The 25483-nt window shown below is 52.3% G+C and overlaps 2 protein-coding genes across 10 annotated transcripts in view; one reads left to right on the forward strand and one right to left on the reverse strand.

Annotated features, from left to right (window-relative positions):
- DIAPH1 (diaphanous related formin 1) overlaps positions 1-5731 on the forward strand; it is a 94847-nt gene extending 89116 nt beyond the window's left edge. For 2 of the 4 annotated variants that reach the window (XM_032404500.1, XM_032404497.1), the window contains one exon: positions 2154-3860. In XM_032404500.1, coding sequence (XP_032260391.1) covers positions 2154-2512 — 359 coding nt within the window. In that variant the 3' untranslated portion in view covers positions 2513-3860. The other 2 variants (XM_032404498.1, XM_032404499.1) reach the window with 2 other exon arrangements.
- Positions 5732-7816: 2085 nt separating this feature from the next.
- The window catches only part of LOC116632470 (protocadherin gamma-C4), a 32381-nt gene continuing 14714 nt past the window's right edge, over positions 7817-25483 (reverse strand). For all 6 annotated transcript variants that reach the window (XM_032404507.1, XM_032404506.1, XM_032404503.1 and 3 more), the window contains exons 2-4: positions 22915-22973; positions 14877-14965; positions 7817-9807 (exon numbers count right to left, since the gene is read on the reverse strand). In XM_032404507.1, coding sequence (XP_032260398.1) covers positions 9581-9807; positions 14877-14965; positions 22915-22973 — 375 coding nt within the window. In that variant the 3' untranslated portion in view covers positions 7817-9580. The remainder of the gene's footprint in view (positions 9808-14876; positions 14966-22914; positions 22974-25483) is intronic.

Below are 25483 nucleotides of genomic sequence, written 5' to 3' on the forward strand. Positions count from 1 at the left end.
CACGAGCGAGCAGATCTGCCTCACAGGCTGCCTCAGTCCCAGGGAGGCAGCTGTCGCTGCCTCAAAGACACTGGTCTTGTCCATAGGATTTAAAGGCATGTTTAAAAAAAAAAGTCTTCCGGTCTCTGGAGACCTGAGGGAGTGTAGACCGAGTACAGAGTATACAAAGCACCATTGAGGAGCTGGAAGAGGAGAGTTACTATCAGGGCTGGTCATTAAAAGTGACCTGTAAGCTGCTGTGATCTGCAGGGTGTGGGAGGACAATGGTTTGAGTGTCAAGGAGAAGAATCCATGTGATTGTATCACAGCTACTATTTCAAGCTGATGATTGAGTCAGCGTGTGGTTTTAATGACTCAACTTTATCTCCATGTCTGAATTGTGGCCTCTTATATACAGGCCATCTGCTAACTGGGATAAAAGTCAATGGAAGAAATTGGTCTTTCTCTTCCTTTCCTTCCCTCTAAGCTCCACCTCCACCAACAGAACCATAGAGTCTGGAGAGCCTCTAAAGGCCTCCAGTGATTAGCATCTGACCTCCGCATAGAGGAAAGCGATTAAGGCCCAGAGAAGCTCCGGCTGGCCCAGCCCTACAGAGCTGGCTGACGCTAGAGCGAGAACTCTAGCCCCCTTTTGTGATTCCAAGTCCAGGGCTGTTGCCACTAAGCCTCCTTGATGGACAGGAGAGGACAGTGACCCCTCTGTGGAGGCGAGAGGTATTCTTCCATACCTTCGAGCAAAGAGAGCAGCACTGGACATGGTACAGGTGCTTCGGGGAGTTTCTGAGGACTACCTGTCTATAGAAAGGGAAGAGTGTTTCCTCCACCACCACCTCTTCTCCCTCTGCTTTTGTGAAAATAGGACAGGAATTATAATTAGGTGACTTTTAGACAGTAATGAGTTCTTTAGGACAGTAATGACTGACCCATCCGTCCTAGTTTCCTCTCCCCTAAGGAAGCTTATTAACAAGAACACTTCCTCTTCAGGAGCAGTTTATAGCCTCTGTTTTATAAATGTCTTTTTCCAAATCATTGACCTTTTTCGAATTCATCTGTACTGGTGTTACACATGGTTGGTGGATTTTGCTGGTGTTTTTATCCTAGCCCACCCGAACATCTAGGAATCTGGCTTCAGAGAGCTTGACCAGTGTCTCAAGATGGTTCCCTTTTCCCCACAGACTATGAGACCATTCTCTTGTGAGTTAATAATCCTCCCTGATCTAATACAGTCAAATTATTTATCTGCTTCTATGGCTGCTTGTCAATAGTCTCTAGAGAAAGGAGGGGAAACGTTACTTACTCTGGATTGTTCAAACTGTTGAGTATAATTGTGGCCCTGAAGACAAAGTGGAAACTGGGATTCTTCCATTCTGTTGATTCTCTTTCCAATTCCAACAAGAGCTTTCTCATGTCTGGTTCTGACCTTAGGCCACATCATGGACATCCCCAGTATACCTACTTTCTAGGCTTAAAAGGGAAGTTTTGGTTTTCTCCCCACCTACCATCCACTCTTAGTTTTCATGAAATCAGTAATGTATCAGAATCTTTTGGAATCTAGAAAATGTAGAAACAGTGCTTGATGAGGTACAACTGGTATCCTCTTAGTTTAAAGGAAGAAGCCAAAGAGAAACAACACAAGACATGCCACACTTGAACTCTGACTTTCCCATGTTGCCCAGGACAGGTGTCTCTGAAGACCCGGTGTTCTTTTTCTTCTGGGGTCTGGAGTCAGAAATTCTTTCAACATAAACACACCCCTTTAGTCACACACAAGTAGTTAGCAATATTTTCTCAACTGCTAGAGACTGCACCGGAACACCAAAGTGACATCAAGCCACTGCCTTTCTGGGCATGAGAAGTTGGGTCCTAGAGAAGGGAGTCCTTCAGAAAAGAGCTGAAACTAAATGGGGCTGAGGAAGACTTTGCTGGAGAGACCAAGAAGATAGAATCACCTACCTGTAGACCTTCCTAGTTACACTCTAGTGGGCTCCTTTTCCTCTCCTCTCAGTCCCTGAGGCCAGAGCATGTTTCATAATCCAAGGAGTGGTTTGTGTGAACGGCCTGGAGTCTGGGTCACATTCCTTCCACCTGGAGCCAGATGATGAGCCCTTGTGCTGGTCAGTTAGGGCCTTCACTCTGCCTTCTCCTCTTGTTAGACAGTCCCTTGTGCCCCTGGGAGGAGGAGGAGTTGGAGGAGGAGACCCATACATTGGTAACCTGTGGGCATGCTGTGTGCTCCCTGACCTGCGGGTGGCCTCTGATGTGTGAACACAGTGCTGCTGCGTCACATTTCTGGGGAGCCCGAGAGCCCTGCTGGAAAGCTGCGCCTTCCGACCCTGTTTGGCTTCTGCCCTGCCTAAAGCTTCCTGCTGGTCTAAAGGCACAGGTGTTCTGGGCGCTTTGTTCACCGCCTCCTCTGGACCTTGCCCTTCCTGCGTGTGTCCCAAAGCTGCCCCCGTCCTGTGGTCTTCCTGTGGGAGCTCGAGGCTCCTTTCACCTGTCCCTGCTTCTTTAAGGCTTAGGCACTGCTTTCTCCATTCATCGTTCCCATGACCCAGCAAGTGGGGTTTTTTTGAGGTATAAATCAAATGCTTAAAATTCACTCTTTTTAAAGTATATACTTCAGTGGTCTTTAGTATATTTACAAGTTTGTGCAAATATCACCACTATCTAATTCCAGAATATTGTCATCACCCCAGAAAGAAACCCCATCCCCATGAGCAGTCATTTCAAATCCCAGCCCCTGGCAGTCATGAATCTACTTTCCATCTCCCTGGGTGTGCCCAATCTAGACATTTCATAGACATGGAATCCTAGCACATGTGGCCTTTGTGTCTGGCTTCTTCCAGCCCAGGCAGGCGGCTCTCTGTGTATGTATGGTCTCTCTGTGCTGTTTGTAGGGCATAGTAAGAGGCAGAGAGCATGAGCTGGACATAGTCCCAAAAAACTGCCTTTGTGTTGAAGATACGGGGACCATAAATCTACATTCCGTAAATTAATGTGAGAATCTTAGGGATGGCTCCCAGAAGCTAGACCAGAAACTCATGGATTGATTGGTTCTTCTCTTCCTGTTTAAGATGACAACTGGAGCTTCACAATCCCTTAGCCCACTGGGCTGAGATTTCTTTGTAGGGGCCCGTCCTTGACCCCAGCTCTGCCTTCCCTGACATACCTTTCCTGACCCACCCACCCCCACAGCCACGTACATACCTTGTAGGGCCCTTGGCATGCATATCACATTGCTACCCTTGAAGAGGTGGGAAAGGGCTAGGCATGTGAGCGTGGGGAGAGGGCAGGAGGGCTGGTGGAACAGCCGGGAGAGGGATACGTATGCGATGTCACTGCATGGCTGCTTTGCCCCTCGTTGCAGGAGTCGCCCCAGGCAGCCTGCGGAAGGCCTTCCTCTGCTTGGGACAGCCCTCCCCAGGGCTGACTCAAAATGGTTTGGGCCTGGGAGATTCCTGGAAACTGCCAAGAAAAGAAAAACACTACTCTTTACAAAGCCAGGGTGTATTTAATTTCAACAACCCGGTGATGAGAAAATGCATTTTGAGTACTTGATTTCTCAAGTTTTACACAACAAACTTGAACCTCATTGTGTCTGTCTCGCTATATTCAAACCTGTGCAGTTTCCACACAGGAAAGCAAACACATGGCTTGCACCCTGCCCTTAGATTCTCTGCACCTAGAAAGTCTGTTCCACGTGTTCTTGGATCTCTGCCCCCCCGCCTTCTTTAAAATACGGGCCTCTCTGGACCAGACGGTGCAGCCCCCTTTGCATGGCTTCAGGCTGAATGTCTGCTACAGAGTTGGAAAGGGATTAGAAATCGGGCCTTCTGTGGACAAGCTCTCTCATGTCCTCTCTTTGCAGCCAACAGGAAGGCCGGCTGTGCAGTCACATCCCTGCTAGCCTCGGAACTGACCAAGGACGACGCCATGACTGCTGTTCCTTCTAAGGTTGCCAACAACAGTGAGGGAATCCCCACAATCCTGGAGGAAACCAAGGAGTTGGTTGGCCGTGCAAACTAAGCTGGGTCCTGTGGCCACAGCAGCTCCCCGGGGCACCCCGGACTGTCTTGCCCTGCAGCCTGTGCCTAAAGGGTCACGGAAATAGTCCTCTGGGTGGTTGCTCCCACTACGCTGACCCTTTTACTCTGGCCTGCCGCGCTCTGTGCGTCACACACGCTTCAGCCTGGAGGCCCCCAGGAACGGGCAGTGGGGGGGCGGGGGAGGCCTGAGCCCGAGCCAGCCAGCCCTGGCCGTGTGTATTACCAAAGCAGGCTCCGTGGTTGCTGCCTTAACCCCAAGTGTCTCCTCTCTGTCACCGAGGCCTTGTCTCAGACCAGGCCCCACCTGCTCTCCCAGCCCCCGCCTTTCCAGTGGGCTTTCATTTCACCTGGGTCAATCTTGCTGGGTTTGTGCTTTTCTTTTGTGGTTTCTCCAGCTCTGAGAACAGCATGGGGCTTGTGAACCTTCGGGCTCTATCCCTCCTTTCATTGCTGTCACCTCTGCTCTGCTCTTCCCTCTCCTGGTTATTGTTATTTATTACTAGTGGTGTGACAGTGGGAGCCATGCCTAGAGAAGTGGGGAGCAAACCCCACCCTTACTGCACCTTCCTGGGAAAGGCCTCCCAGAACAAAAAGGACCTACCTGGACCACTTGATCTATTCCACTGCAGCCAAGAGCCTGTGGGGGAGGCAGGGTACAGAGAGATTGTGGGACCTGTCCCCAGCCTGCTGCCATGTTTGAGGACCCTGCCTCTGTGAACTCTCTACCCCTGCCCCAGGCCACCCAGCCACGGTCACTCCTCACACCTTCCCCAGAGCTTTGGTGCATCTCATCTGGAGTATGGGCTGTACTGTGACCATCCCAACACCTCACCCTCTGTCTCCAAGGAAATGGGAGGTGGAGCCTCCTGGCTGAGAAATTGTTTTGCAAATGGATCTATTTTTATATGAGATTTTCTTTCTTTTTTTTTTTTTTTTTAAGAAAATATTCCCTCCCCCTTCCCCTTCCATAATGTAAGAGGCTCTGATGGCAGGTCCCAGTGACCCTGGGATTTCTCCCCACAGGCCTCAATCCTGAGCAAGACCCTGGACCTCCACATCAGCCCTAAAGCCTTCTGGGCCCTTGAGGCCCTCTCTCCCATTATCCAGTTTTGGGGCAGGAGGAAGCTCTTCTCTGGTAGAGCTGGACCAGGCCTGAGAATAGTGGGAGCTCTGAGACCACAGAGTTTTTATAAATTTAATATATTTATCAAGCCAAATGTGCAAATGCTAACTGGGCAAGGAAGCACACGAGTGTGGCCACACGGCATGCCCCGCTCCCTTCTGAACAGTGGGCAGGCCAAAACTGTGCAGTAGCCCCCGCTCCAGGAAGCTCAGACTCTTTGTCCTCCTCGTGCTTTTAGCTTCCCACCACAGGTAGGGAGAGAGAATGACACGGTTAGGGCTTGACCCAGAATGGGAGTTGGTGGAGCACAGGGGGACCTTAGGTGACCTAAGGGTTCCTGCAGGGAGGGCTTCCGGCCAGGACCTGGGGTGCTGGTTGCTACAGCTGCCTGTGTGTGAAGGGGCGACAGCAGCTCCTTTGAGCTCTTCCCTGGAAGGTGGGGGGAGGGGGGAGGCTGCCTCTGGGTCCCTTCCTCCTCCCTGCTGACATCTGGGGCTTTGACCCTTTCTTTTTTAATCTACTTTTGCTAGGATGCATTTAATAAAAAATTAAAAAAAAAAAACAAACCTGTTTCCCTTGCCTCTTGGGCTTCTGGGATGTCATCACCTCCAGTGTATTGGGTTTGTTTCCAACTGTTAATAAAGCATTGAAACAGTACCACCTTCCCGCCTCCTCTGTGAGTTTCAGCTGTTTTCCGAAGCCCTGTTGGACCTGACAAATCAGTGTCAGAAAGTTGAAGGTGCCTGTCGTGTGCCAAACACCGTGCTTCGGCTTCTGTCCTTGCATTTGTGGGCCCTAAAGAAATGGGGCCACAGTTCTGCCCCACCCCTGCCTCTGCTTTGCTGCCTGGGGGCTTGGCCCCCTACCTCCTCACGCCCCCACTATGTGCCTCTCTTACTGAGGGAACCATTCTCCCATCTCCCCTCTTCTACCCCCCCCCCCCCCCCCCCCCCCCCCCGCCCTTTTGGTGGCCACAGACCACACTTCAGACTAGAGAAACTTACACTGGGGTGGAAGGAAACCTGAGCCTGCCAGCAGAGGTCAGAAGCCAGAGGTCATGCTGCTCAGAGCCACACTTGTGCCCGGTGGGACCTGCACAAAGGACCCTTACAAGCTATGAGCAGACTCAGAACAGAGAGCAGAGGCCCGAAGAGGACCACAAAACCATTCGGACAGGCTCTAGACCTGGAAATAAAAGCCTTTTAAATAGCCCTGGAGCCTGGGCAGCTGGCTCCCCATCTCGGCGGGGGCTGTGGGGGTGGGCTGCCTGCCTCCTTCCCCACCGGAGGCCACGCGTTTCTGGCTCAGAGCTTTACAGGCGCACATACCAATTAGGGGACCAGCCACAGCTGCTCACGCGCTCCGCCAGTCTATGCCGGCCCGGAATAGAACCCAGGCAGCCAGAGCCCCGCCCTCTGCAGCCTGGCTCGCAGAAACAAAACCCTGCTTCCATCGCGAACCGCGCACACCACCCTTCCTCCCACGCAAGAGAGTCGCCTCCAGATGCCTAGTTGGAAGGCTTGGTTTCCATGACGACAGGCTTCGGGGAGCTGGCAGAACATGTGACCCGGCTCTGAGACGATGCGCAGAGGAAGCCCAGAGACAGCCTCCTGCCACCGTGCGGTTAGGCACCCCTCACTGACCGCCCCCCCCAGATAACCCCAGTGGGTCTGTGTTTCTGTCCTTCCGCTCCGCCTTCTCCCCTCCTCTGTACTTCCGGCAGCAACCTCGAATCCCACTGTGCTTCAAGGAAGCAGGCAGAGGAGGAGGGGAGGGGAGGACGACTGACTGAAGAGTGAATGGAAAAGCAGGGGGACGGGGGAAGGGAAGGAGGGAGGACGACCTGGGTCTGCGGCCAATCTCATTTCCTGCACACTTTTCAGTCCCCTCGATACCACGGCCCCCCTCCCCAGCGTCAGGGATGAACCTTCCAATTTCCTTGGCTTTGCTGCAGGGAGTGGGAAGGTGAATTCCAGATGGGTAAACTGAGGCGCAGGCTATTATTGACTGGGCCTTTGGAGAACCGCCTCCGGCATGCCCTCCCACTCCCATAGTGTTCCCAAACTCACTAGGCAGCGGGGCTGGCGGGGAATGGGCAGAGGAGAATCCACCCTCCTCCGGAGAAGCCCACAAGGGCGCTCGGGCTGTTCATTTTAGCAGGGAAGAGGCGGGAACTGAGGAAATGTCCCCCTCCCGGCTTCCAGCCTTTCCAGCCTTTCCAGCCTTTCCAGCCGGCGCCAACGCACTCCCGCCCCCGCCCCGGCCCCGGTCCCGGCCCCGGAGCGTCCTCTTCCGCCGGCAGACCGGCGCCGGGGCCCGGGGACCGTACGGGAGACGGCGCGAGCACGCCAACGCCACACACCCACACTGAGCTCCGAAACGCCCGCCTCCACAACAGACCCAGAAGCCGATTACACACGACGGGAGACCGATCACCGTCACTTGGACTCTGTTACGTTTGCACAGCAGTACTGCAAGCATCCACAGCCACACCTGACACACACACTCACGGGCCACGACACAAAACCAGGACGCGCACACAGTCATCGCCTGGCGATCGCGCCCTTCCTCCAGCACACTCCGCTTAGCTCGCCGCTTCATCCACACATGCCAGCAGCCTCCATCCCTTACACAGAACCGTTCAACCTTTCAGAAGAAACCTTTTAATTGTTTTTTTCAAAGAAAAAAAGCCATATAAATATTAGAGTATAAAACTTGCGTGAGACACAGGAAGGGGAGTGGGTGGGAAAGCTACGTGACTATGCGAAGAGAAGCACTTCTAGGAGTCAGTACCGGGGAGGGGGTCGCCGCAGCGCGAGGACACAGCACAAAACACAGCACGGGCCGCCGCGGGCGGATTCAAAGACAGACGGCTGCGCGGAGCCCTCCGCCCACCCGCCCCCACGGAAAAGCACACCGCACTACACTATTGGCTATTCTACACCAGCCGTAAGAGGGAGGGGGCTCTACACTACCGTTAGGGCTGGGGTGGGGCTCTGGCGGGCCTGGGGCGGGGGGCCGATGGGGGTGGGCCGAGAAAGGTCTATGCACAAGGAGGCACTGGGGGACTTTAACCAGGCTCTGGCCACTAGGGGGCAGACTGGGGGGGGGCGCTGGGCAGTGGCCTTCACAGAGAAGAAATGGCACCTGGCAAAATGAAGGAACAGAGGCTTGGGGAGTGTGGGGGCCCTGTGCAGGAGCCCTGATCCGGGGCTGAGACTTCCTGTCCACTTGGTCCCAGCTCTAGCTCCATGCCTCCCCAACCCAAGGACCAAGAATGGCCCAGCTGACCCTCCCTTGCTGCTGGGGCCACACTGCTTCTTCTACCAGTGGCACCTCTGGAGTACCCAGCACCCACAGAGGGCCCTCTGACCTCTCCAGGGGACCTGGTCCTAAACATCCTCAAACCTTCCTTTGACTGTAATGCCAGCTGAAATCCACTGATGCTAAAAGCTCAGCCCAAAGTTTACCGCCTTTGTGTGGTAAACGAGGGTCCAGCCTGGTACTTGGTTTATGGCTGGAACTGGGGATCTGGCCAGTACCCTGGGGACATACAGAGCCTTCTACAAGACCCTGATAACCGGTAAGTCAAGCTTTGTCCATCCCCCACATCCACACCCACACCCTTCCCTTCTTTATCTTGCCACCCCATACTGTCTTAGAACATGCAACGGAGTCTCTCTTTTAGGGGCAGGGGAAGTCACAGCATGCAGTGGGAACATCAAACAATGAAAAACAGAACAAAAGACTGGTCCCGAGGGCTTTGGGAAGAGGCATGGTAGCAAAGTGCCCTCCCTAAATCCAGCAAGCATCAGTACCATGGGAATCGTGACCATGTCTCCCAAAACTTGAACTTGGTCTTGGGCTCTGGAAGGAGATGAAAGGACTGGCACCAAACCATGCTTTGGGGGAAGTTGGAGAATTGGAGCGGCCTACAGGTTATTATGCCCTTCCAACTCTTCAGAACTATGAGCCTTTTTAGGTCACCAGGTACCTCAACACCCCAACCACCTTCCTTGAGAAAGAGGGGCCGCTGAGGGGGGTGGGGTGGGCAGGAGGGAGGCAGGGGATGGTAGATGGGCCTGATTAAATTTGGAAGATGGCAGAGTTCAGCTGTAACTAAAGGGGGTGTGATAAATGGTGTCTACACGAACCCCACTACCCCCATGGGCACAGCAATTGATTGGACGGGGGTTCCCAGCAGAACTCCCTTTGCATATTCAATCCCTTGGGGGCAGACAGGGGGGTGTTGACTGGGCACTTGTTTCTGTTTCCCAAGGGGAGCATGGCCTGGATCCCTACCAGTATCTTGGGGGTGAGCCCTGAAAATCCGAGGCCTGGGTACAGGTAAGGAGAGACTGGGCTGGTCGGGGACGGAAGCTGCCCTGTGGCTCTGGGCCCGGCCTCCACGTTACTTCTTCTCCTTTTTGCCTGACTTCTTCTTGTTGCCGTTGCCGCCTGCAGGGGCCTTGCCGTCTCGCTTGCCGGCAGCGCTGGTCAGCGTGGCATTGCTGCCCGGGATGTAGACGTTCTGGCGGTAGTCGGGCACGTGCTGCAGGGTAAACTGAGGCCCGTAGCGGGCACTTAAGCCCATGGTGCCAGCGCCCCCTCCCAGGGTGGAGCTCCCATCAGCAGCTTCTGCAAGAGACAGAGGAAGGTCAGGAGCTAAACTCTGGGTCCCCAACAGTCACTCGGTTAGAGCACAGCCAGTTAATGAAGGCCTGCCAAGCACCGGCCCCGGCCCCGCCGCCGAGCCCTGGGAACGTCCTCTCTCTTCACAAGGGGCAGATGTAAGTGAGACCGCCCAGATTTGATTCCCAGCTCTCTTACCTACTAACTGATTTGGGGCAAGTCTACCTAAACTCCCCTATGTCTCCTCAGTTTTCTGATCTGTGAAGCAGGTTAAAAGTAGCATCTACCTCTTCAGGTTTTGGTTAAGGCTGACCAAGATTATGATGTATATAAAGCACCCAGAAGAGTGCCTATTACACGGTAAGGGCTTCAAACATGCTAGCTGTTACTTTTCTCAGGGCTGAGGTAAAAGCTCTCAAATCCTTGCCCTAACCCTTCTCCAGGGAGCCCCTCTGGCAGCCACACCGATCAAGGGCTCGTGGGGGGCTGTAACCAGGACCTGCTGGTCCTCCTATCCTCGGGCCAGCGCCCCCAGCGCGGGTATTGCGCAGTTCTGTAGTTAGTGTGGGCTTAGGGAGTGCACGGGCACGACGGCTCTCACCTCCCTAAGACAACCCAGCGAGATAGGGGTATTTATCCCCATTTCACAGATGAGGAAAGCAAGGCCCAGAGAAGGTGAAAGACCAACTCAAAGCCCTAGCAGGCGGCACGGGTTAAAGCCGGGGCGGCCGCGTGTATTTAAGCATCCACTGTCCACTGTCGGGCGGAGTGACCACCGCCCCCAGCAGCGTGGACCCCGTCCCTCTGCGGAGAGCGGAGCAGGAGGGAAGGCAGGGCTGAGCAGTGTTCTAGGAGGCGAAGAAGATGCTCCCGGGAGCAGCCGGCAGAGGAACGATGCAGACACAGGCTCACAGTTTCAGGGCTGGGTGACACCAGAGGACACCTTGAGCCCAGCTTCCCACTGGGCCCAAGAAGAAATGGGCTCTAGGGAAGTAAAATGCGGGCTCCAGCTCCACATCACCCTGGGCACTTGTTGGAAAAGGAGATTCAGAATCTGCATTTTAACAAGATTTCCAAGTGATTTTGATGCACACTGAAGGTAGAGAAGCACAGACTCACTCACCTCACTGGCTTTTTGCGAGGCTTAAATGAGACAATGCTTGGTGCGCGCCCAGGCCCGTGCTGAGTGCTCCGTCAGCCTCACGGCCACACGCGGTGTGAGCGACTGCCACTCCACACGCTCCCCGACTGGGCCGGCAGGCCAACCAGGACTTCCCACGCCGCAGCCTGAGCTCACCAGGGCTTCTGCGGGACTCGTCTGGCAGCGGGAGGGTTAAAGCCCCGGGAATTCCCGGCCCGGCTGGCAGATGAGCTCTGCTCCCGGCTGGCAGATGAGCTCTGCTCCCGGCCTCCCTGTACTCCACCCTAGACCCTGGGAGTGGGCAGAGAGGGTGACTAAAGCCAGGGAGGCTGACTAATCCTGGGACACTAACCAGGGATTGAGAAACAGACTGGAACTATTTTCTAGACCAGCACCAGAGGGGGAGGGGAGAGGAGACAGGAACAGAGCCAGGAAAGAGGAGCCCCCGTCTTTCTGCTCCCCCCCCCCCCCCCCCCCCCCCCCTTTCTGCCCCCCCCCCCCCGCCCCCCACCGCTCCAGCGCTCAGGTTTCTACAACCTCCATTCCAAGTCCCAAATCCCAGGATGTGAGGGCTTTGGGGGCATGAGTGAAAGAGAGGCTGGGTGGGAGGGAGCAGCTGCCCACTTCCTTCTCTTTCTCCAGGCTGGTCTCCTCCCCCAGCCCCTTCATTTCACTGACTTTTCCATGTTTTCCCTAATTAACTCCAGGAGGGAGCCAAGCTCACCCTCCCCTCCAGCATCCCTCATCCAGCCTGGGAAGGGAGGGGAAGGGGGACCAGATTTGGCTTCAAAGAGCTAGGATTCCAGAGTGATTTAGGGGCTAAAGGGGAGACTTCAGAAGTGCCAGAGAGAGAGAGAGAGGGAGACACACACACACAAGAAAGGGAAATAAATGGGGAGAAACAGGAAGAAGGGAGGCAGGAACAGAAGGGCATGAAGGGCTTGACTGGGTAACTAGAGGCCAGGCCCACCCACATCCTGCACGCCCCTAGATCTCTAAGGAGCACCCCAAGGGGGTGGAAATGACAAAGCCAGTTGTTGCCACCTCTCACCAGAAGCACAGGCCTGACGTTGGCCCAGGTCCTGTGGGAGGGGGGCACTGAGGTTGGGCTGGACCAAGAAGGGAGATGATGTGCAAACCCAGAGCCTAAGACAAAAAAGGCTGACACGTGAGTTCCTTCTGGTCAGCTCGGCCACTAGAAATACCGCGTGACCTTGGCAGAGGCCCTGCATGATTCCGGCCTCTGTTTCCCCGTCTATAAATCTTGAGAGGGAGACAGTAGCCTGTAGACTGATTCTATAGAAGGCTCTCGCCTTCTATAGAATCAGTTCTTCAGGGGCCCCTCCTTCTACTCCTCCAACACACACAGTGAGCAGGGACCGAGATCTTTTCTATTCCTAAGAGAAACATTCTTTAGAAGGAAGCAAGAAAGGGGCGCCTGGCTGGCTCAGTCAGTGAGCATGCGACTCCCGATCTCAGGGTTGGGAGTTTGCGCCCCGTGTTGGGTGTAGAGATTACTTAAAAATAAAATCTTCAAACCGAACCAAAGCAAACAGCTCTGGCATGAAGGTGGGAGCAGCTGTGGCCTCCTCTCCAGCTCCTGGCACCCAAACCCCCTCCCCCCTTTGCCCTTCCCACCCCAACCCAGGGCTGAGACAGCACCTCCGGACAGGGAGGCCTGGTCAAGCTAGATGAGGGCCAGTTGAACCACAAACCAGAGCCTCCTTGAAAACACACTTCCCCCCAAATGTTTATTTAAAAAGCCTCCCAAGTGTACTTACTTTCCTTCTTACTTACTCCCCCTCAGCAGGCCCTAGCGCCAGGATGGGCTGGCCTCCAGGACCCTTTCCAGGCTTCGGGGCAGGGAAGCGGGTGTGAAAGTTGAGAGTAGGGCCTGACCCTGCCACTCCAACCCTCCGGGTCCATTCCCCAAGGCCCAAGCTTATGCTCAGGTCAGCCGCTGTGTGGGCCAGGGGGCTGGAGCCCTGACAGGGGAGCCAGCCGGCAGTGACCCAGGAAGTTTGTGGGCCATAAACACTGATTCCATTTCTGTTTTTTAAATCTGGATTCAGGCCAAAAAGCCTGCTTCCTGGCCTTAACACTAAAAACCACAACAGCTAAATATACCTGACTGTCTGTTTACTTTCCTCAAGAACCTGACTTGGCATCTCCCAGACCGACCCGCCTGCCTCTTTCGTACTCAGTATCTGGCCTGTCCAGGAGTACAGCGCCCCCAGACCCAGGCCAGCTCTGTGCCAGAAGGCTGGCCTCCCCTGTGACTTCCCTCTTCCTCTCCCTCTTCACCTACATGGGCCTGGCTTCACTCAGCCTCACAGACATCTGGGAAAGGCTTGCCAGATTTAACAAAAATAAATGCAGTGTGCCCGAATAAATTTGAACTTCAGATTAAAAATGAGCCATTTTTTATATAGTATGTCCCAGTACTAATGTTTGGGGCCTACTTATGCTAAAATACTATTTGTTGTTTACATGAAGTTAAAATTAACTGGGCATCCTGTATTTTATCTGGCACCTCTAGTCTGAGAGTAAAGCATGACAGTAAGAGGAGTTCAGTCTCTGCTCCTACTCAGCTAAAGGGAAATAAATGTAGGCTGCATCTAAAGGCAGACGTGGTCACTGCAGAAGAAAAGGCATGAACCTGGGAGTCGGACTGCGTTAGAATCACCCATCTGCAGCTCTAAACAGGGACCTTGGAGCAAGGGATTTCTCAGTTCTCTCATCTGTCAAATATAAGTAAGTAATCACAGACAGGCCTTGCAGAGCTGGTAAGAGGATTAATTGGTGTGATGCCCATCAAGTTTGCCAAGCATGTGCCCGGGACAGTACACAGGTGTGATTTTAGTGATCACTGTTCTGATTCTACCTGGTTCTCTACCAGCCCTCCGCACATGCTAGAGGCCAGGCCTTTCACTCCACTATGTAAGCCCAGTGCCTTCATCCTCTGACAGCCTCCAAGGAAGCCTAGGATTTGCTGCTCCTGCAACTAGTCCTTATTAATAGGCATTATTCTAATTCAGCCTTCTACGGGTCAATAAGGATAAGAATTAATCAATTTTAGCCACTGCGTATCGTGCCCTTACTCTGTCATTCCTGTGCTAAGGCCCTATGTTTGGCCCTCACAACACTGCAGTAAGATCTGTCAAAGTACCCGATTTATAGTCAGTGAAACTAAGGCCCCCAGGGGCTGAGTGCCTTCCTTGAGGACTCACAGCTAAGCATGGGTGCCAGGATTTGAATCCGGGTTGGCCTGCCTCCAAAGCCTGTGCTCCTAAGTACTAATATCATTCCGGTGTTCTGTTTCCCCTGCTCAGGCCGCTTTTGACTCTTCGGGGACAACAGTCATCGGCTAAATCTCTCTTGCACGTGAAGTTCTTTGTTAGCCCTCTAGGAAAATCAAAATCCTGCTCTGCAGGTGGGGGCAACAAAAAAGAGAAGGGGTCTCACAGGTCCAAGTGCATTCTCTCACACCCACGTGCATGGATGGAAGGCTTGCGTGTGCCAGGCCCACGGCTTTGTTGTCTACGGAAGCATCTCGTGTAATCCTCACGACAACCCCCTGGGGGCCGCTGCCTCCATTTTCTTGGCTGAAGAAGGGTTAGTGAGATTAAGCAAACGGATCAAATTCCCAGAGACGGTAAGTGGCAGAACGAGGGTCCCACCTATGCTGTCCCCTGCTGAAGCTGGACTCTTAACACTACCGCCTACACCCCCTCAATACATCTTTCCTTTCCCACTCCCCTCGAGGCATGCCGGGACCCTCAGCTGTTTCTCCACCTGGCTTTCTGTCCAGGAATGAGGAGTCCCCTCGGAGCAGCTGAAAGATCCAGAGACGCCAGGCAGGTGGATGGCCAGTCTTGAGGCCTGGCGGCTGCGGGACCACCCCAAGCCCCACACCCAGAGGGGCACAACTCACCACTGGCAGAGGCCAGGATCATGGCCTGCAGCATCTCCGTGTCAAACTGGTTGTTGGGCCACGTGCCGGTCTCATCGCCATTCTGGGAGCTGCGGAGAGAGTGGGGTGGTGGTGAGTACAGCCTCCGGGGCCAGCCCAGGCCACGCCCCTCCTGTCCTCTCCCAGGGAACCCAGATCTAGCACCCTGGGTCTCCGTCCCGTGCAAAAAGATGGCCCGTAGGATTGGAACATGTCATGTTTGCAAATCCTTTGGAAAAATTCCTCTGCTGAGCACACTTGCTTGCCTTGCACCATCTATAAAAATCAAACCTTTTCTGAGGCACTTCCCTAATTCCTCAAGCTCCCTCTCACAGCAAATCCGGTACGGACACTGCTCTCTAGAGTGCCAGTTCCCAACCTCTGCTTTGGTAACATGAATAAAATTGGTCAGGGGGGATGCCTGAGCCCACCCGGACCAGCCCGGGGGCGTCCGCGTGGCAGCCCCAGCGGCCCTCCTCCTGGTGCTGTAGCTGTGTGCGGTGGGGCAGGGTCTGCCTGCCTCCCACTGAAGCACCTAGTTACCACCTTTAGACACTCCAAGCACTGAGGAAAACATGAGGTGCTCGATAACTGTTAAAAATGCTAACCTCTAGAGGACCTGAAGGAATTCCAACCCAACTTGGATTTTTCCCACAGTGACTATTTCCCTGCTTTGTTGGAATTTGGAAGTATGACATTTTTTCTGGGTTTTTTTTGGGGGGGGCACCCTGACACACACACAGTCTATTAGGTGATCCTTGGTACCCTTTGGCACCCAGAGTTCCTCAATAAATATTTCTTGCCTGAATGAATGGGAAAAAATCCATGGAGAGAGTTAGGTCACTATGAGGGAAGGATTTGGCACCAGGGGAGTGGCTGCAGGGCAGGCCTTGAACACGTGGTGGTGGGGGGGGAGCACAAGAGAGTGAACACGAGTGAGCGCGAGCAAGAGCACGTCTGTGCATTCTGTCATGGTGGGTGAGCACAACCCAGAAATGCTTTACAGTTTTTCCAAGTTCTGTCCCTGCCTATGGTTTCCCTGATCTGGGACCCCCCAGCCCCAGGAAGGTGGACTTGGGCTCAGATCAGGGCACAGCTGCAGTCACATCAAAGGGAGAGTTAGGGTTGGAGGGGAAAGTAGGCTCGTTTCTCTCTCAGAGTGAGAAGAGGTGGAATGCTGTGTCCACTTATTCAACCGACATTTACTGAGCAATGACTGTGCACCAGACCCTGGGCTAGATACTGGGGTTATAGTTGGGAACATGACGGAAATAGTTTGTCTCTATGATGCTCATGGTCCATATTGAGAGGCTGACATTAAATAATTACACAATTATTTAATCGTGACTGTGACAAGTGCCATGAGGCCAAGAGCACGGTGTAGGGGGAAGTCTTGATTTAGCAGGGTCTAGGCAGCTCACTCAGTCCAGGCTTCCCTGAGGAAAAGGGACATTAGAAGACAGGCAATTTAAATTGGAAGAAATTTCCAGGTGATTTGCAGGACAATTCCAGCGAAACGAAAGTAGGAAGAATGACAGAAAATCACCACCTTATAACCAGCAATCATCAGTGAATACTAAAATATTAAAAGTGGAAGGTTGTTGCACAGTCTCAAATACCACTCACAGAGTACTTATTAATCAATTATTTAAAAATATCTTTGTAATGGAGAGATCTGGAGATACCACTTAACTAAGTGAACACCGTGAGTATCACTGACAGCTGGACAGACGGACATGAAATCATTCCCCATGTAATGCAGTGGGAGGGTACACAGTGTCGCACGGGCAGTATTCCTACCAAAACTGCCAACCTGCTTTCGCTGTGAGAAAATGCAAATCCAGATTGTGGGACATTTTAAAAGACAACTGGCTTGGACTCTAAAGAATGTCTGTCATGAAAAACAAACAAAAAAGGTAAGGAGGCTGTTCTACATTAAAGGAGATGAGAGAGAGATGGCAAGCAAATGCAATTCATGCTCTTTGATTGAATCCTAGGTTTGAAAAAAAAAACCAGAGGTGTGGCTGGCTCGGCCCGTAAAGCCCGCAGCCTTAGAGTCATGAATTCAAGCCCCATTTTGGGTGCAGTGCTTACTTTAAAAAACAAAAACCAAAAACCACAAAAAACCACCAAACAGGTTAAAAAGACATTTCAAGAACATTTATGAAAATCTGCTAGTGGACTAAATATTTTATTGCATTAGTGTTAAATTTCTCAAACGTACATTCTTTTATGGTTTGTAGGAGAATGCTACTATTATTAGGAGTTATATACTGAAGTTTTTCAAATATTATGTCGTCTGCCACTCTCAAATGGTTCAGGAAAAAAAAGTTTAGTGTGTGTGTGGAGAGAGAGAAAAACAAATGTGCAAAATATTAACAATTGATTAATCTAGGTAAAAACAGTATTTCCATGTTCATCACACTATTTTTGACAAGTCAACTTTTTGACAAGCTTGAAACATTTCAAAGTGAAAAACTGGGAAGTAAAGTGAAGTATCTAGGAGAAGATGTAGTGCTGGGGGAGAGCGCTTTCCAGTTAGAGAGAGTAACATGGCCCAAGCCTCTGAGGCTGCGAAAAGCTTGGCCAGTTCAACAGACTAAGGGAAGCCAGTGTGGCCGCCCCAGGGGGAGGTGGTGTCAGGGGCTGAGGATGTAGAAATGGACACTAAAGATTTTGGTCTCATCCTAAGAGCTCTGGCAAGTCACTCAGGTGTTTAAAGTGGGGGAATGGGGGCTGTCACGATGGGATTTAAGTCTTTAAAGATCACTCTTGCTCCTGGGAGAGGACCAAGGGTTAAAGGTACCTTTGGGAGGACAGGAGCCCAGGGATGGGGCCTCAGTCAACTCTGTCTCCGTGGAAATCCAGGGGTCTTTACTTGCAGCCCTGCTGAGCTGTCACTGGGCCTGCTAGAGGGCACAAGGCTGAGGCAGATGAGCTCATGCCTCGATGAAGAGCCTGACTGGGATGGAGTTGGGAGCACAAGGTCAAGGAGGGGAAGCAGAGAGAAGGGCTCCGGGGTGAACAACAGCATCAGATACTAGGTTAGGAAGATGCCCTGCGGGGACTGGGTAATGGTGTTGAGGGAATAAAGGTGAGTGAAGGGGTGGGCCTGGAACCATGACGGGCTGGGCTCTGGGGAGGATTCTTGGGCAATGGTTAAAGGCTGGAGGCTAAGCAGATGAGCAGGCTGCCAGCTCTGTGAAGCTGGGCACGAGGTAAGTGGAGGGGGAGAGACTTCTTTTTGAACAATTTGCTGAGAGCTTCCTATTCTCTGGGTTCTGGGCTGACTAAATTACATATAATTTAGTTGTATATATAATTTGGTTATATATATTTAGTTTATACACAGTTTATATTTAGTTTATATACAGTTCAGTTATAGCTTAGGTAGCTCGCCTATTTGAGCCTCAGAACCACCTGCAGGTAAGGGTTACTATGATTCTCTCTCTTTTCCAGCAGATAAATGCCGGGCTCAGAGGGGCTGAGAGACTCCCGAAGCTGCACAGCTGCTCACCGGCAGAACTGCAACCTGAAGGGGCCTCCTGTGATCCTGAAGCCCGTGCTCTTATACACAGCACTGCACTGGCCTTCCCCACGGAGGCCTTGGAGCCCCTGCAGCGGGGACAGGGGGCTCCTCCAGGATTTAGGAGACGGTGAAAAATAAAAGTGCAGGCGATGGACTACCTCTAATTGACCATTTTCCAAGCATCTCCTACGTGTCAGCGCCTGTGGCAGGCCCTAAGACGTAAGAGTTGAGAGATGGCATTCTTGCCCTAAGGAGTCTGTATTCAGGTGCGCTGGATGGGGGCGGGGGGGGGGACGTCCCAGAGGCTGGGCTGTGGAAAAACAGCTCCCTGTAGCAGGATGCAAAAAGGGAGAAATCTGGGGACATCCCCTCTGACAAAAGCCTGGATTTAACTGTGTTAAAATATAAATACATATGTATTTTTTGACATAGTAAAAGCCTGTCAGCCTTTTAAAATACACATCCTATGTCCATATGAGGGGCTGTTAGGCAACAATTATATTCTGAACATTTTTTTCCTGCCACGGGGAAATTCTCGTGGTATCCTGCAAAGAGAACACAAAGAGGTGATAATGCTGATGGAACTCAATTACTGGGGAGAGAAATATACCACCTCATCAGGAATAAGAGTTCTTAATATTTTGTGAACAAGTTTGTGAACAATTTGTTTAGGTGAATCAGATTAAAAAAAAGACAAGACACCGGTGCATGTTGTTTGAGTGCACAAAGAAAAAAGTTTAGAAATAGACATATGAAAATATTAAAGAGCTTAAGAGATTTGAGACACTCAACCAAATACAAAATGTGGCCCTTAATTTGGGTAAGTGCACAAATGAGTTAACAGAGAGACATATAATCGGGGAAATGTCAATATAGACTGGATTTCTGATAATACTAGTTTATTAATATATTATTTAGTATTAATGTATTATTAGTTTATCAATATTACTGTGAGTGCTTACGTGTTAAAAAAAAAAAAAGAACTGTCTGTTAAAGACAGTGAAGACTCAGATGAAATTATATGAAGGCTGAGATCTGTTTCAAAATAGTTCAAGGGGGTAACAGGGTGGAGACCCAAGCGAAACAAAGTAGGGCATTAGTTGGAGCTGGACACTGGGATCACAGAGGTTCATTAGACCATTCTACTTTTGTACAGATTTGACGATTTCCACATTCAAAAAAATGTTATTGGAGGGGGCTCTCTGGGTTGTGAAATTAGAGTGCTTTCTCTTCTAAATTTTTCCTCTATTTCTCATGCTTCTATATCGAGCATGTATTTTTTTATAAGCAGCAAAAAATAAGTTGCTACTTGCCTGCTGAGTGACGGCCTAAGCTGGGGGGGAGCAGGGCGAGTGTCTCTCTGAGGAGGGGGAGTGGAAGGGGATGGTGGAGCCATCAAGGGAGAACAGAGTGGAGACCAGGAGAAGCTAAATGGAGACTCTCCCCTCTGTGCAGAGACTGGGAACAGCTGCAGGGTGGGGCCTGGGTTACAGCCTGAGAAGGGACAAGTGGTTTGCTGGGTTCAGCGCTTGAGGTAACAGCTGCCAGGACAGGAAGCCAGAAGGGTGACTCGAGAAGGGACACTGGCTGGAAGGAGGAGCACCTGGCAAGCAGGGAACTTCACAACTTGTCCTTCTCCCTTTGGTCTAGGCAATGTGACCCAGCACTGACTTGAACTTGGACTGGGTTTACTGGAGAACTCAACAGCAGCCCTGCTCTGAAGTTGGTGTGCCAGTAGCCAAGATGGTAGGGAGGAAGTGGAGCAGAGAAGCGGCGGAGGGCCGGAACCAGAGTTAGGCTGAACAAGAGAAATCTCCCCTCTTCGTCCTCTCACTCCAGTGGACTCACCAGAATGGCAGCAAAGAAAGAATTCCCCGTCAGTCTGCTGATCCTGAGAGGCCTCACCACAGGGCCTTTGCATATGCTCTTCCCTCCTTCCTTCAGCTGGTTATTTCATACTTAGCCTTCAGATCTCAGCAACACCTCATTTCCTCTTAGAGTTCCCTCTGCTCCCAGACCAGGTCAAACCCCTATTTTATGCTCTCACCACCAGGTACTGCTCTTCATAGCACTTGGGATAACTGCAATCTTACACTTATTTTGTATTTTTGGTTAATATTTGTCTCACTCAACATATGGTAAACTCCTCAAGGACCGGGAACAGGCCTATTTTATTACCTCCTACACCTAGAGTACGACCTGGCCTCCAGGAGGTGCTTACTAACTATGGAATGAATGAAGGAGAAAAGCTGCAGTTGCTGGACTGAGCCCTTAATGTTCATTTCATCTGGGCCATTTCGGAATTCCGACAGGAATGTGTGTCCCATCCCCCTCAAGTTAACTAAGGAAGGGAGCCTTCTCTTACATCTCCCCAAGAGCTCCTATGTGTATTTCAGGCCACCAAGTCTCTCATTTGATGAAAAGGGGCTTGAGGCAGGGGTAAGGTGCTCAACCCAGAGGGCACATCACAAGCAGTCTGTGGGCCTTCCAGGGGCAGCATATATTCTGAATTCTGCTCCAGGACCAGTACACGGTCTGGGGTGGAGGTGGGGGGTACAGGGGCCACAAGCTGCCCAGTGCTTCTCACCACCTCAGCTCACTTCCTCCTGGAGGCTTTCTCTACACTCACATGAACTTGCTATGATTTGCAACTAGACATTTTTAGTGCGATTTGTTGTCAATTTTCTCTCTCACCTGCTGGCCTGGAAGTCTTTGAGTTCAAAGATGATGTCTGCTTGTTCATTCTTGTAGGACAGTGTTTAGAACAGGGCCTGGCTCATAGTAGAGGCCCAATAAATAAGTGATGAATGAATGAACACGTGAGTGAACACATGAATGACCTAACAGATAAGCGACAGAAAGGCTGGCAAGACCACTGGGGCAAAACAAGACAGATGGGGTCAAGGGAGGGGCAAGGGCAGTCCAAGCCATCTGGCTTGCTGCCTCCTAGGGGCCTTCTAGGAAATGTCCCGGGTTCTGGATACATGTGCAGGACTGCAGGAGGTGGAGGCTCCACCGCATACCAAGGTCTCCTGGGTCCTTGTGGCAGTGCGTCCTCACCATCCAGGCATGTGGGGACATGTGGGCAGTAAGGGCCCAGCCAGCAAGGAGGCAGGGGAAGGGGGCCTAAGCTCTGCCCCCTCTCTCTCTCCTGGGTTCCTTGGACTCCTCCAGGCTCCTGACTTCTAACAGGGAGGCCTGGCCCCGAGCCCACCCCACTCCCCTCAGACCAACTGAAGGTCTTTCTACAGTTTCCCTCCCCACCACCCGCAGGGGGTTCCTGTCTCAGCAGGAATTCACACTGGATTGAAATGAGCAGCTGGGGCAGCCGGGATGAGAGAGTGTGGTGGTAAGCACTGATCAAAGACACTGTGTGTAGGGGGGGAGGGGGAGGGGGGGCACGTGTGTGCTGGCTTGCCCACAAGTACAAAGAAATAAGAGACAGGATAAAAGGGAGATGAAGAGAGATAAAGAAAGAGTAACAGAAAGAGGCCCAGGGATGCAGACAGAGACTATACACTTAGAGAGACATACAGAGAGAGACAGAGACAAGGAAAGAGAACAGAGAGGAAAGCATAAATAGCAAGAGATTAAGAAACCAAGAGACTGGAGACAGAGGAGCACAAAGACGCTAGGCAAGAGGGAGAGACGGAAAAGAGGTCAAGGAAAAAGGGAGGCAGAAACAGAAAGGAGAAGAAACAGAGACTGAGACTAAGGAGGAGTCACATTTATTCATTAATTCCACATTTCCTGAGCACCCGGCATGGCAGGTGCAGCGTGAGGCACAGATCCGTGCAAGCAGACACAAATGGTAGGGACGAAGATGCAGCAATAAAGACAGAAACCGAGGCGGAGACAGAAAGAGAGGGAGAGAGAGAGAAAGGGCAGAGGGATAAGAAAGAGTGGCAGAGACAAGAGGCCTGTAGGTAGAGAGGCAGGACCAGCTGCGGGACCTAGGGCAGCCTGGAGCCAGGGCAGGACCAGGGAGACCTACCCCTTGAGCTACCCCCTCAGGCCCACCTCCAGCTGTGCAGTCTCCACCTTCCCCCACAGCTGCCTGGCCTCCCTCACCTGTTGGCTCTGGAGGAGGCTCTGACTGCTGACAGGGCCTCCCTTCCCTCCTGCCCCCCGCCCCCCGAGTCTTTGCCTGAACCCCAGCCCAACCTGGAGCAGGGGGACGTAGGAATTAGATGGGTATAGAACGCTTCCTTTCCACCCAGAGACCACTTTAAGACCAGGAGATAGGAGAAGGTTACCTGGGGAGAAGGGAGGGGCTGAGTGTGTGGAATGAGTTTTCAGAAGAGCCAGAGTAGAAGCCTCTTCCTTCTGGGGTCTGTGTAGCAGCCCCCAGTACACTAAAACCCCCCTGAAATCCGGAACTGAGGGAAGGAGCCCCTTGTAGCACATGCTGAGCCCTCCCCCACCTCCTCCCCCGTCATCCCTGAGAACATGCCGCAGAGAAGAGGGTGGGCTGGAGAGGAAGTCACCTACCCGCTGGTGCCGGGTCTCTGGGCCTGAGAGAATCGCCAGTCCGTGTTGGGCGGGGCTTGCTGTGGAGAAAACAGAGGGAAAGGGGCTGAGGACCCATAAGCAGTCAGAATGTCACCCGAGCCCCGGGGCTGGGCAGGGAGGGAAAGAGGGAGATGGACACAGAGAAGAAAAGAGGATAAGAGGAGGGAGGGGCAGACTCATCTCCAAAGACAAAACGTACCCCAGGTCTCAGAGGTCTGAAGTACCAGAGGCAAAGAGATAAAATAACATTGATCTGACCACAGTGAGCACACCCCGACTCCTTTGCTAAAGAAAGAGCCCATTCCTCCCTGCCTGACTCAGAACTGCTGAGCTGAGATTCAAGGGCAGAAAGTATCTTCTGTGGAACCCAAGGGTGCAGAGAAGCCCCCCACCCCACCCCCCCAGGGAGAATTCCACCAGCCCTAGAAGGAATTTATTCAGCTCCTCAGCTGGGAACAAAGCCTCCTTGCAGCAAGATGGCCGCTGCTCTGGGTAACCCTTTTTGCGCCAGGTTGTGCTGTAACATATTCAGAAGGAGCCCTCCTCCAGGCCCTTGGCTCTTGACGACCCCTTCCCACAGCTAAACACATTATTAATTTAGGAGTCATGCCAGACTGATTCTTTGCAGGGCATCCAAGCCCCAGGACACCTCTCACCCCCAGAACTCTGCCAGACAATGGCTGTGACTGAGGAGGAGAGAACAAGGCCGCTCTGTCTGGGATAGAGAAAACTGCCGGGATGGAGCCCAGCAGAGATCAAGCTCCCACAGCCTCCAAGCAGAGCCAGCTAAGTCTCCAGGGCTCCTAAGGGGCTGATCTGTAGTCATGTCCCACCTGGAGGACGGTGTGGGACTTTGGCCAGACGCTTCCCTCCCGAGACCAGAGGGTGTATTATCCCATCACACACACACACACACACACACACACACACACACACACACAGCACTCCAAGAGCCATCTCCTTAACCATTCTGAGGTGTGCTGGTAATTAACTCTCACACTCACTCCCAGAAGCAGAGGAGAAATGTATCTCTGATTACACTGGGGAGAAGAAAGACCAGAGGCTGCCAAATGACTCACTCTGAGGCTCACAGGTGGCAGTGATATGAGCAGAACCCAGAAATTTAGCATCCCAGGTACACCATGAGTCACCAGCACCAGTCCAGGACTGCCGTGGGGAACGGCACTGGGATGCCTACTCCTCAGCCTTAGACACAGGAGAATCTACACAGAGATGCAAGAACCATGACAGACTGGAAGAGAGTTGCTGGGTAAAACTCACAACCTATGTAAGGACGGCGGGTCCAAAGCGTGTTCAGTAAGGGCTGCTCAGGGATAAGGAGCCCCAGAAGACTTTTCTCTAACATAAAGCCCTAAAAGGGAAAGAATCCCATCTATGCCCCATCCCAGCAGATGAAGACTGCCCTCCTTCCTCCAGCTTTACAAGTGCAAGCGACTCAAAGTACAAATTCTGGAGTTAGACCTGAGTTAGAGCTTTCTCTACCACTTACCCTGTGAACTTGAGCAAGTCATGTGACCTTGGTGAAATTCAGTCATAAGGTGAGGAAGCTGGTATCCAACAAAAATCTTGGGAAGAACGAGTGAGGTGCGGTACTCGGAGGAGGTATCGCAGAAAGGCTCTCTCAATCAGCTATCACATAGGGTTGTTGTTTCAAACTCTAATTCTGATTCGGTAGGGGCAGGGAGGAACGTAACTATAGTTTAAATAAAAGCTCCTGAGATTGTGGAAACTTGTGCCTTTTACTACTATAGTTGCCCCACATATGAGGGCCCACTGGCATCTGGCAGAGGCTGTGGCTTTCCATCAGGCCAAGAAGGAAGGACTTGATGGAATCTCAGATACTTTGGCAACCCCCAAAGCCCTGACCCTAGATCACAGGAACACATCAAGGTTACGACGGAGCCAAAAGCCTATCTCTGAGTGTCCAGGGTCCAGGTGCTCCACGTTCCCACTTCCTGTGATAGGACAGGCAGTGACTGTCACTGAAGTCCCAGGCTGCCTATCCTACCCTTGGGCCCCAGGGTAGCTCAACCAGCCCCCAAGGCTTCTGGGCCGGAGGCAACGCTGACCTCTGCTCGGAGCCCCAGCGGGATGGAGCAGCCCACCCTGGCCCTAGAGTTCCCAGACTCATATTCTTGCACAGAGGTGACCTGGTCTAGCCCCAGGTGGAAGCAGGAAAAGGCTCCTGAGTCCTTGCAGGCCCTGGGAAACCACGCCATGGGATCCTCACCAGGGTGTGATCAGTCAGCTGTGAGTACCTCCGAGGCCAGCAGCCAGGTGGTTGGGAAGCTGTGAGGGGCCTGGGGACAGCCAGCGCATGTAAACTTGATAGCAAGCACTGGCAGTTAAAGGTGGCGTGCATGTACGACCAAGTGCTGGGTGTGTGTGTGTGTGGTGAGGCAAGCCCATTGGTGCATGTGACCAGTGGGTGTGTTCTGCAGGGAGGACATGCTTGAAGCCTGGGTGTGCACCTATACTGTCTACAGATGCATTGTTTGACGGGGAGGGTGGGGGGGAGTAGGGATGG

This window comes from Phoca vitulina, unplaced genomic scaffold (assembly GCF_004348235.1).
Source record: "Phoca vitulina isolate PV1807 unplaced genomic scaffold, GSC_HSeal_1.0 scaffold6, whole genome shotgun sequence".
Classification (NCBI taxonomy): domain Eukaryota; kingdom Metazoa; phylum Chordata; class Mammalia; order Carnivora; family Phocidae; genus Phoca; species Phoca vitulina.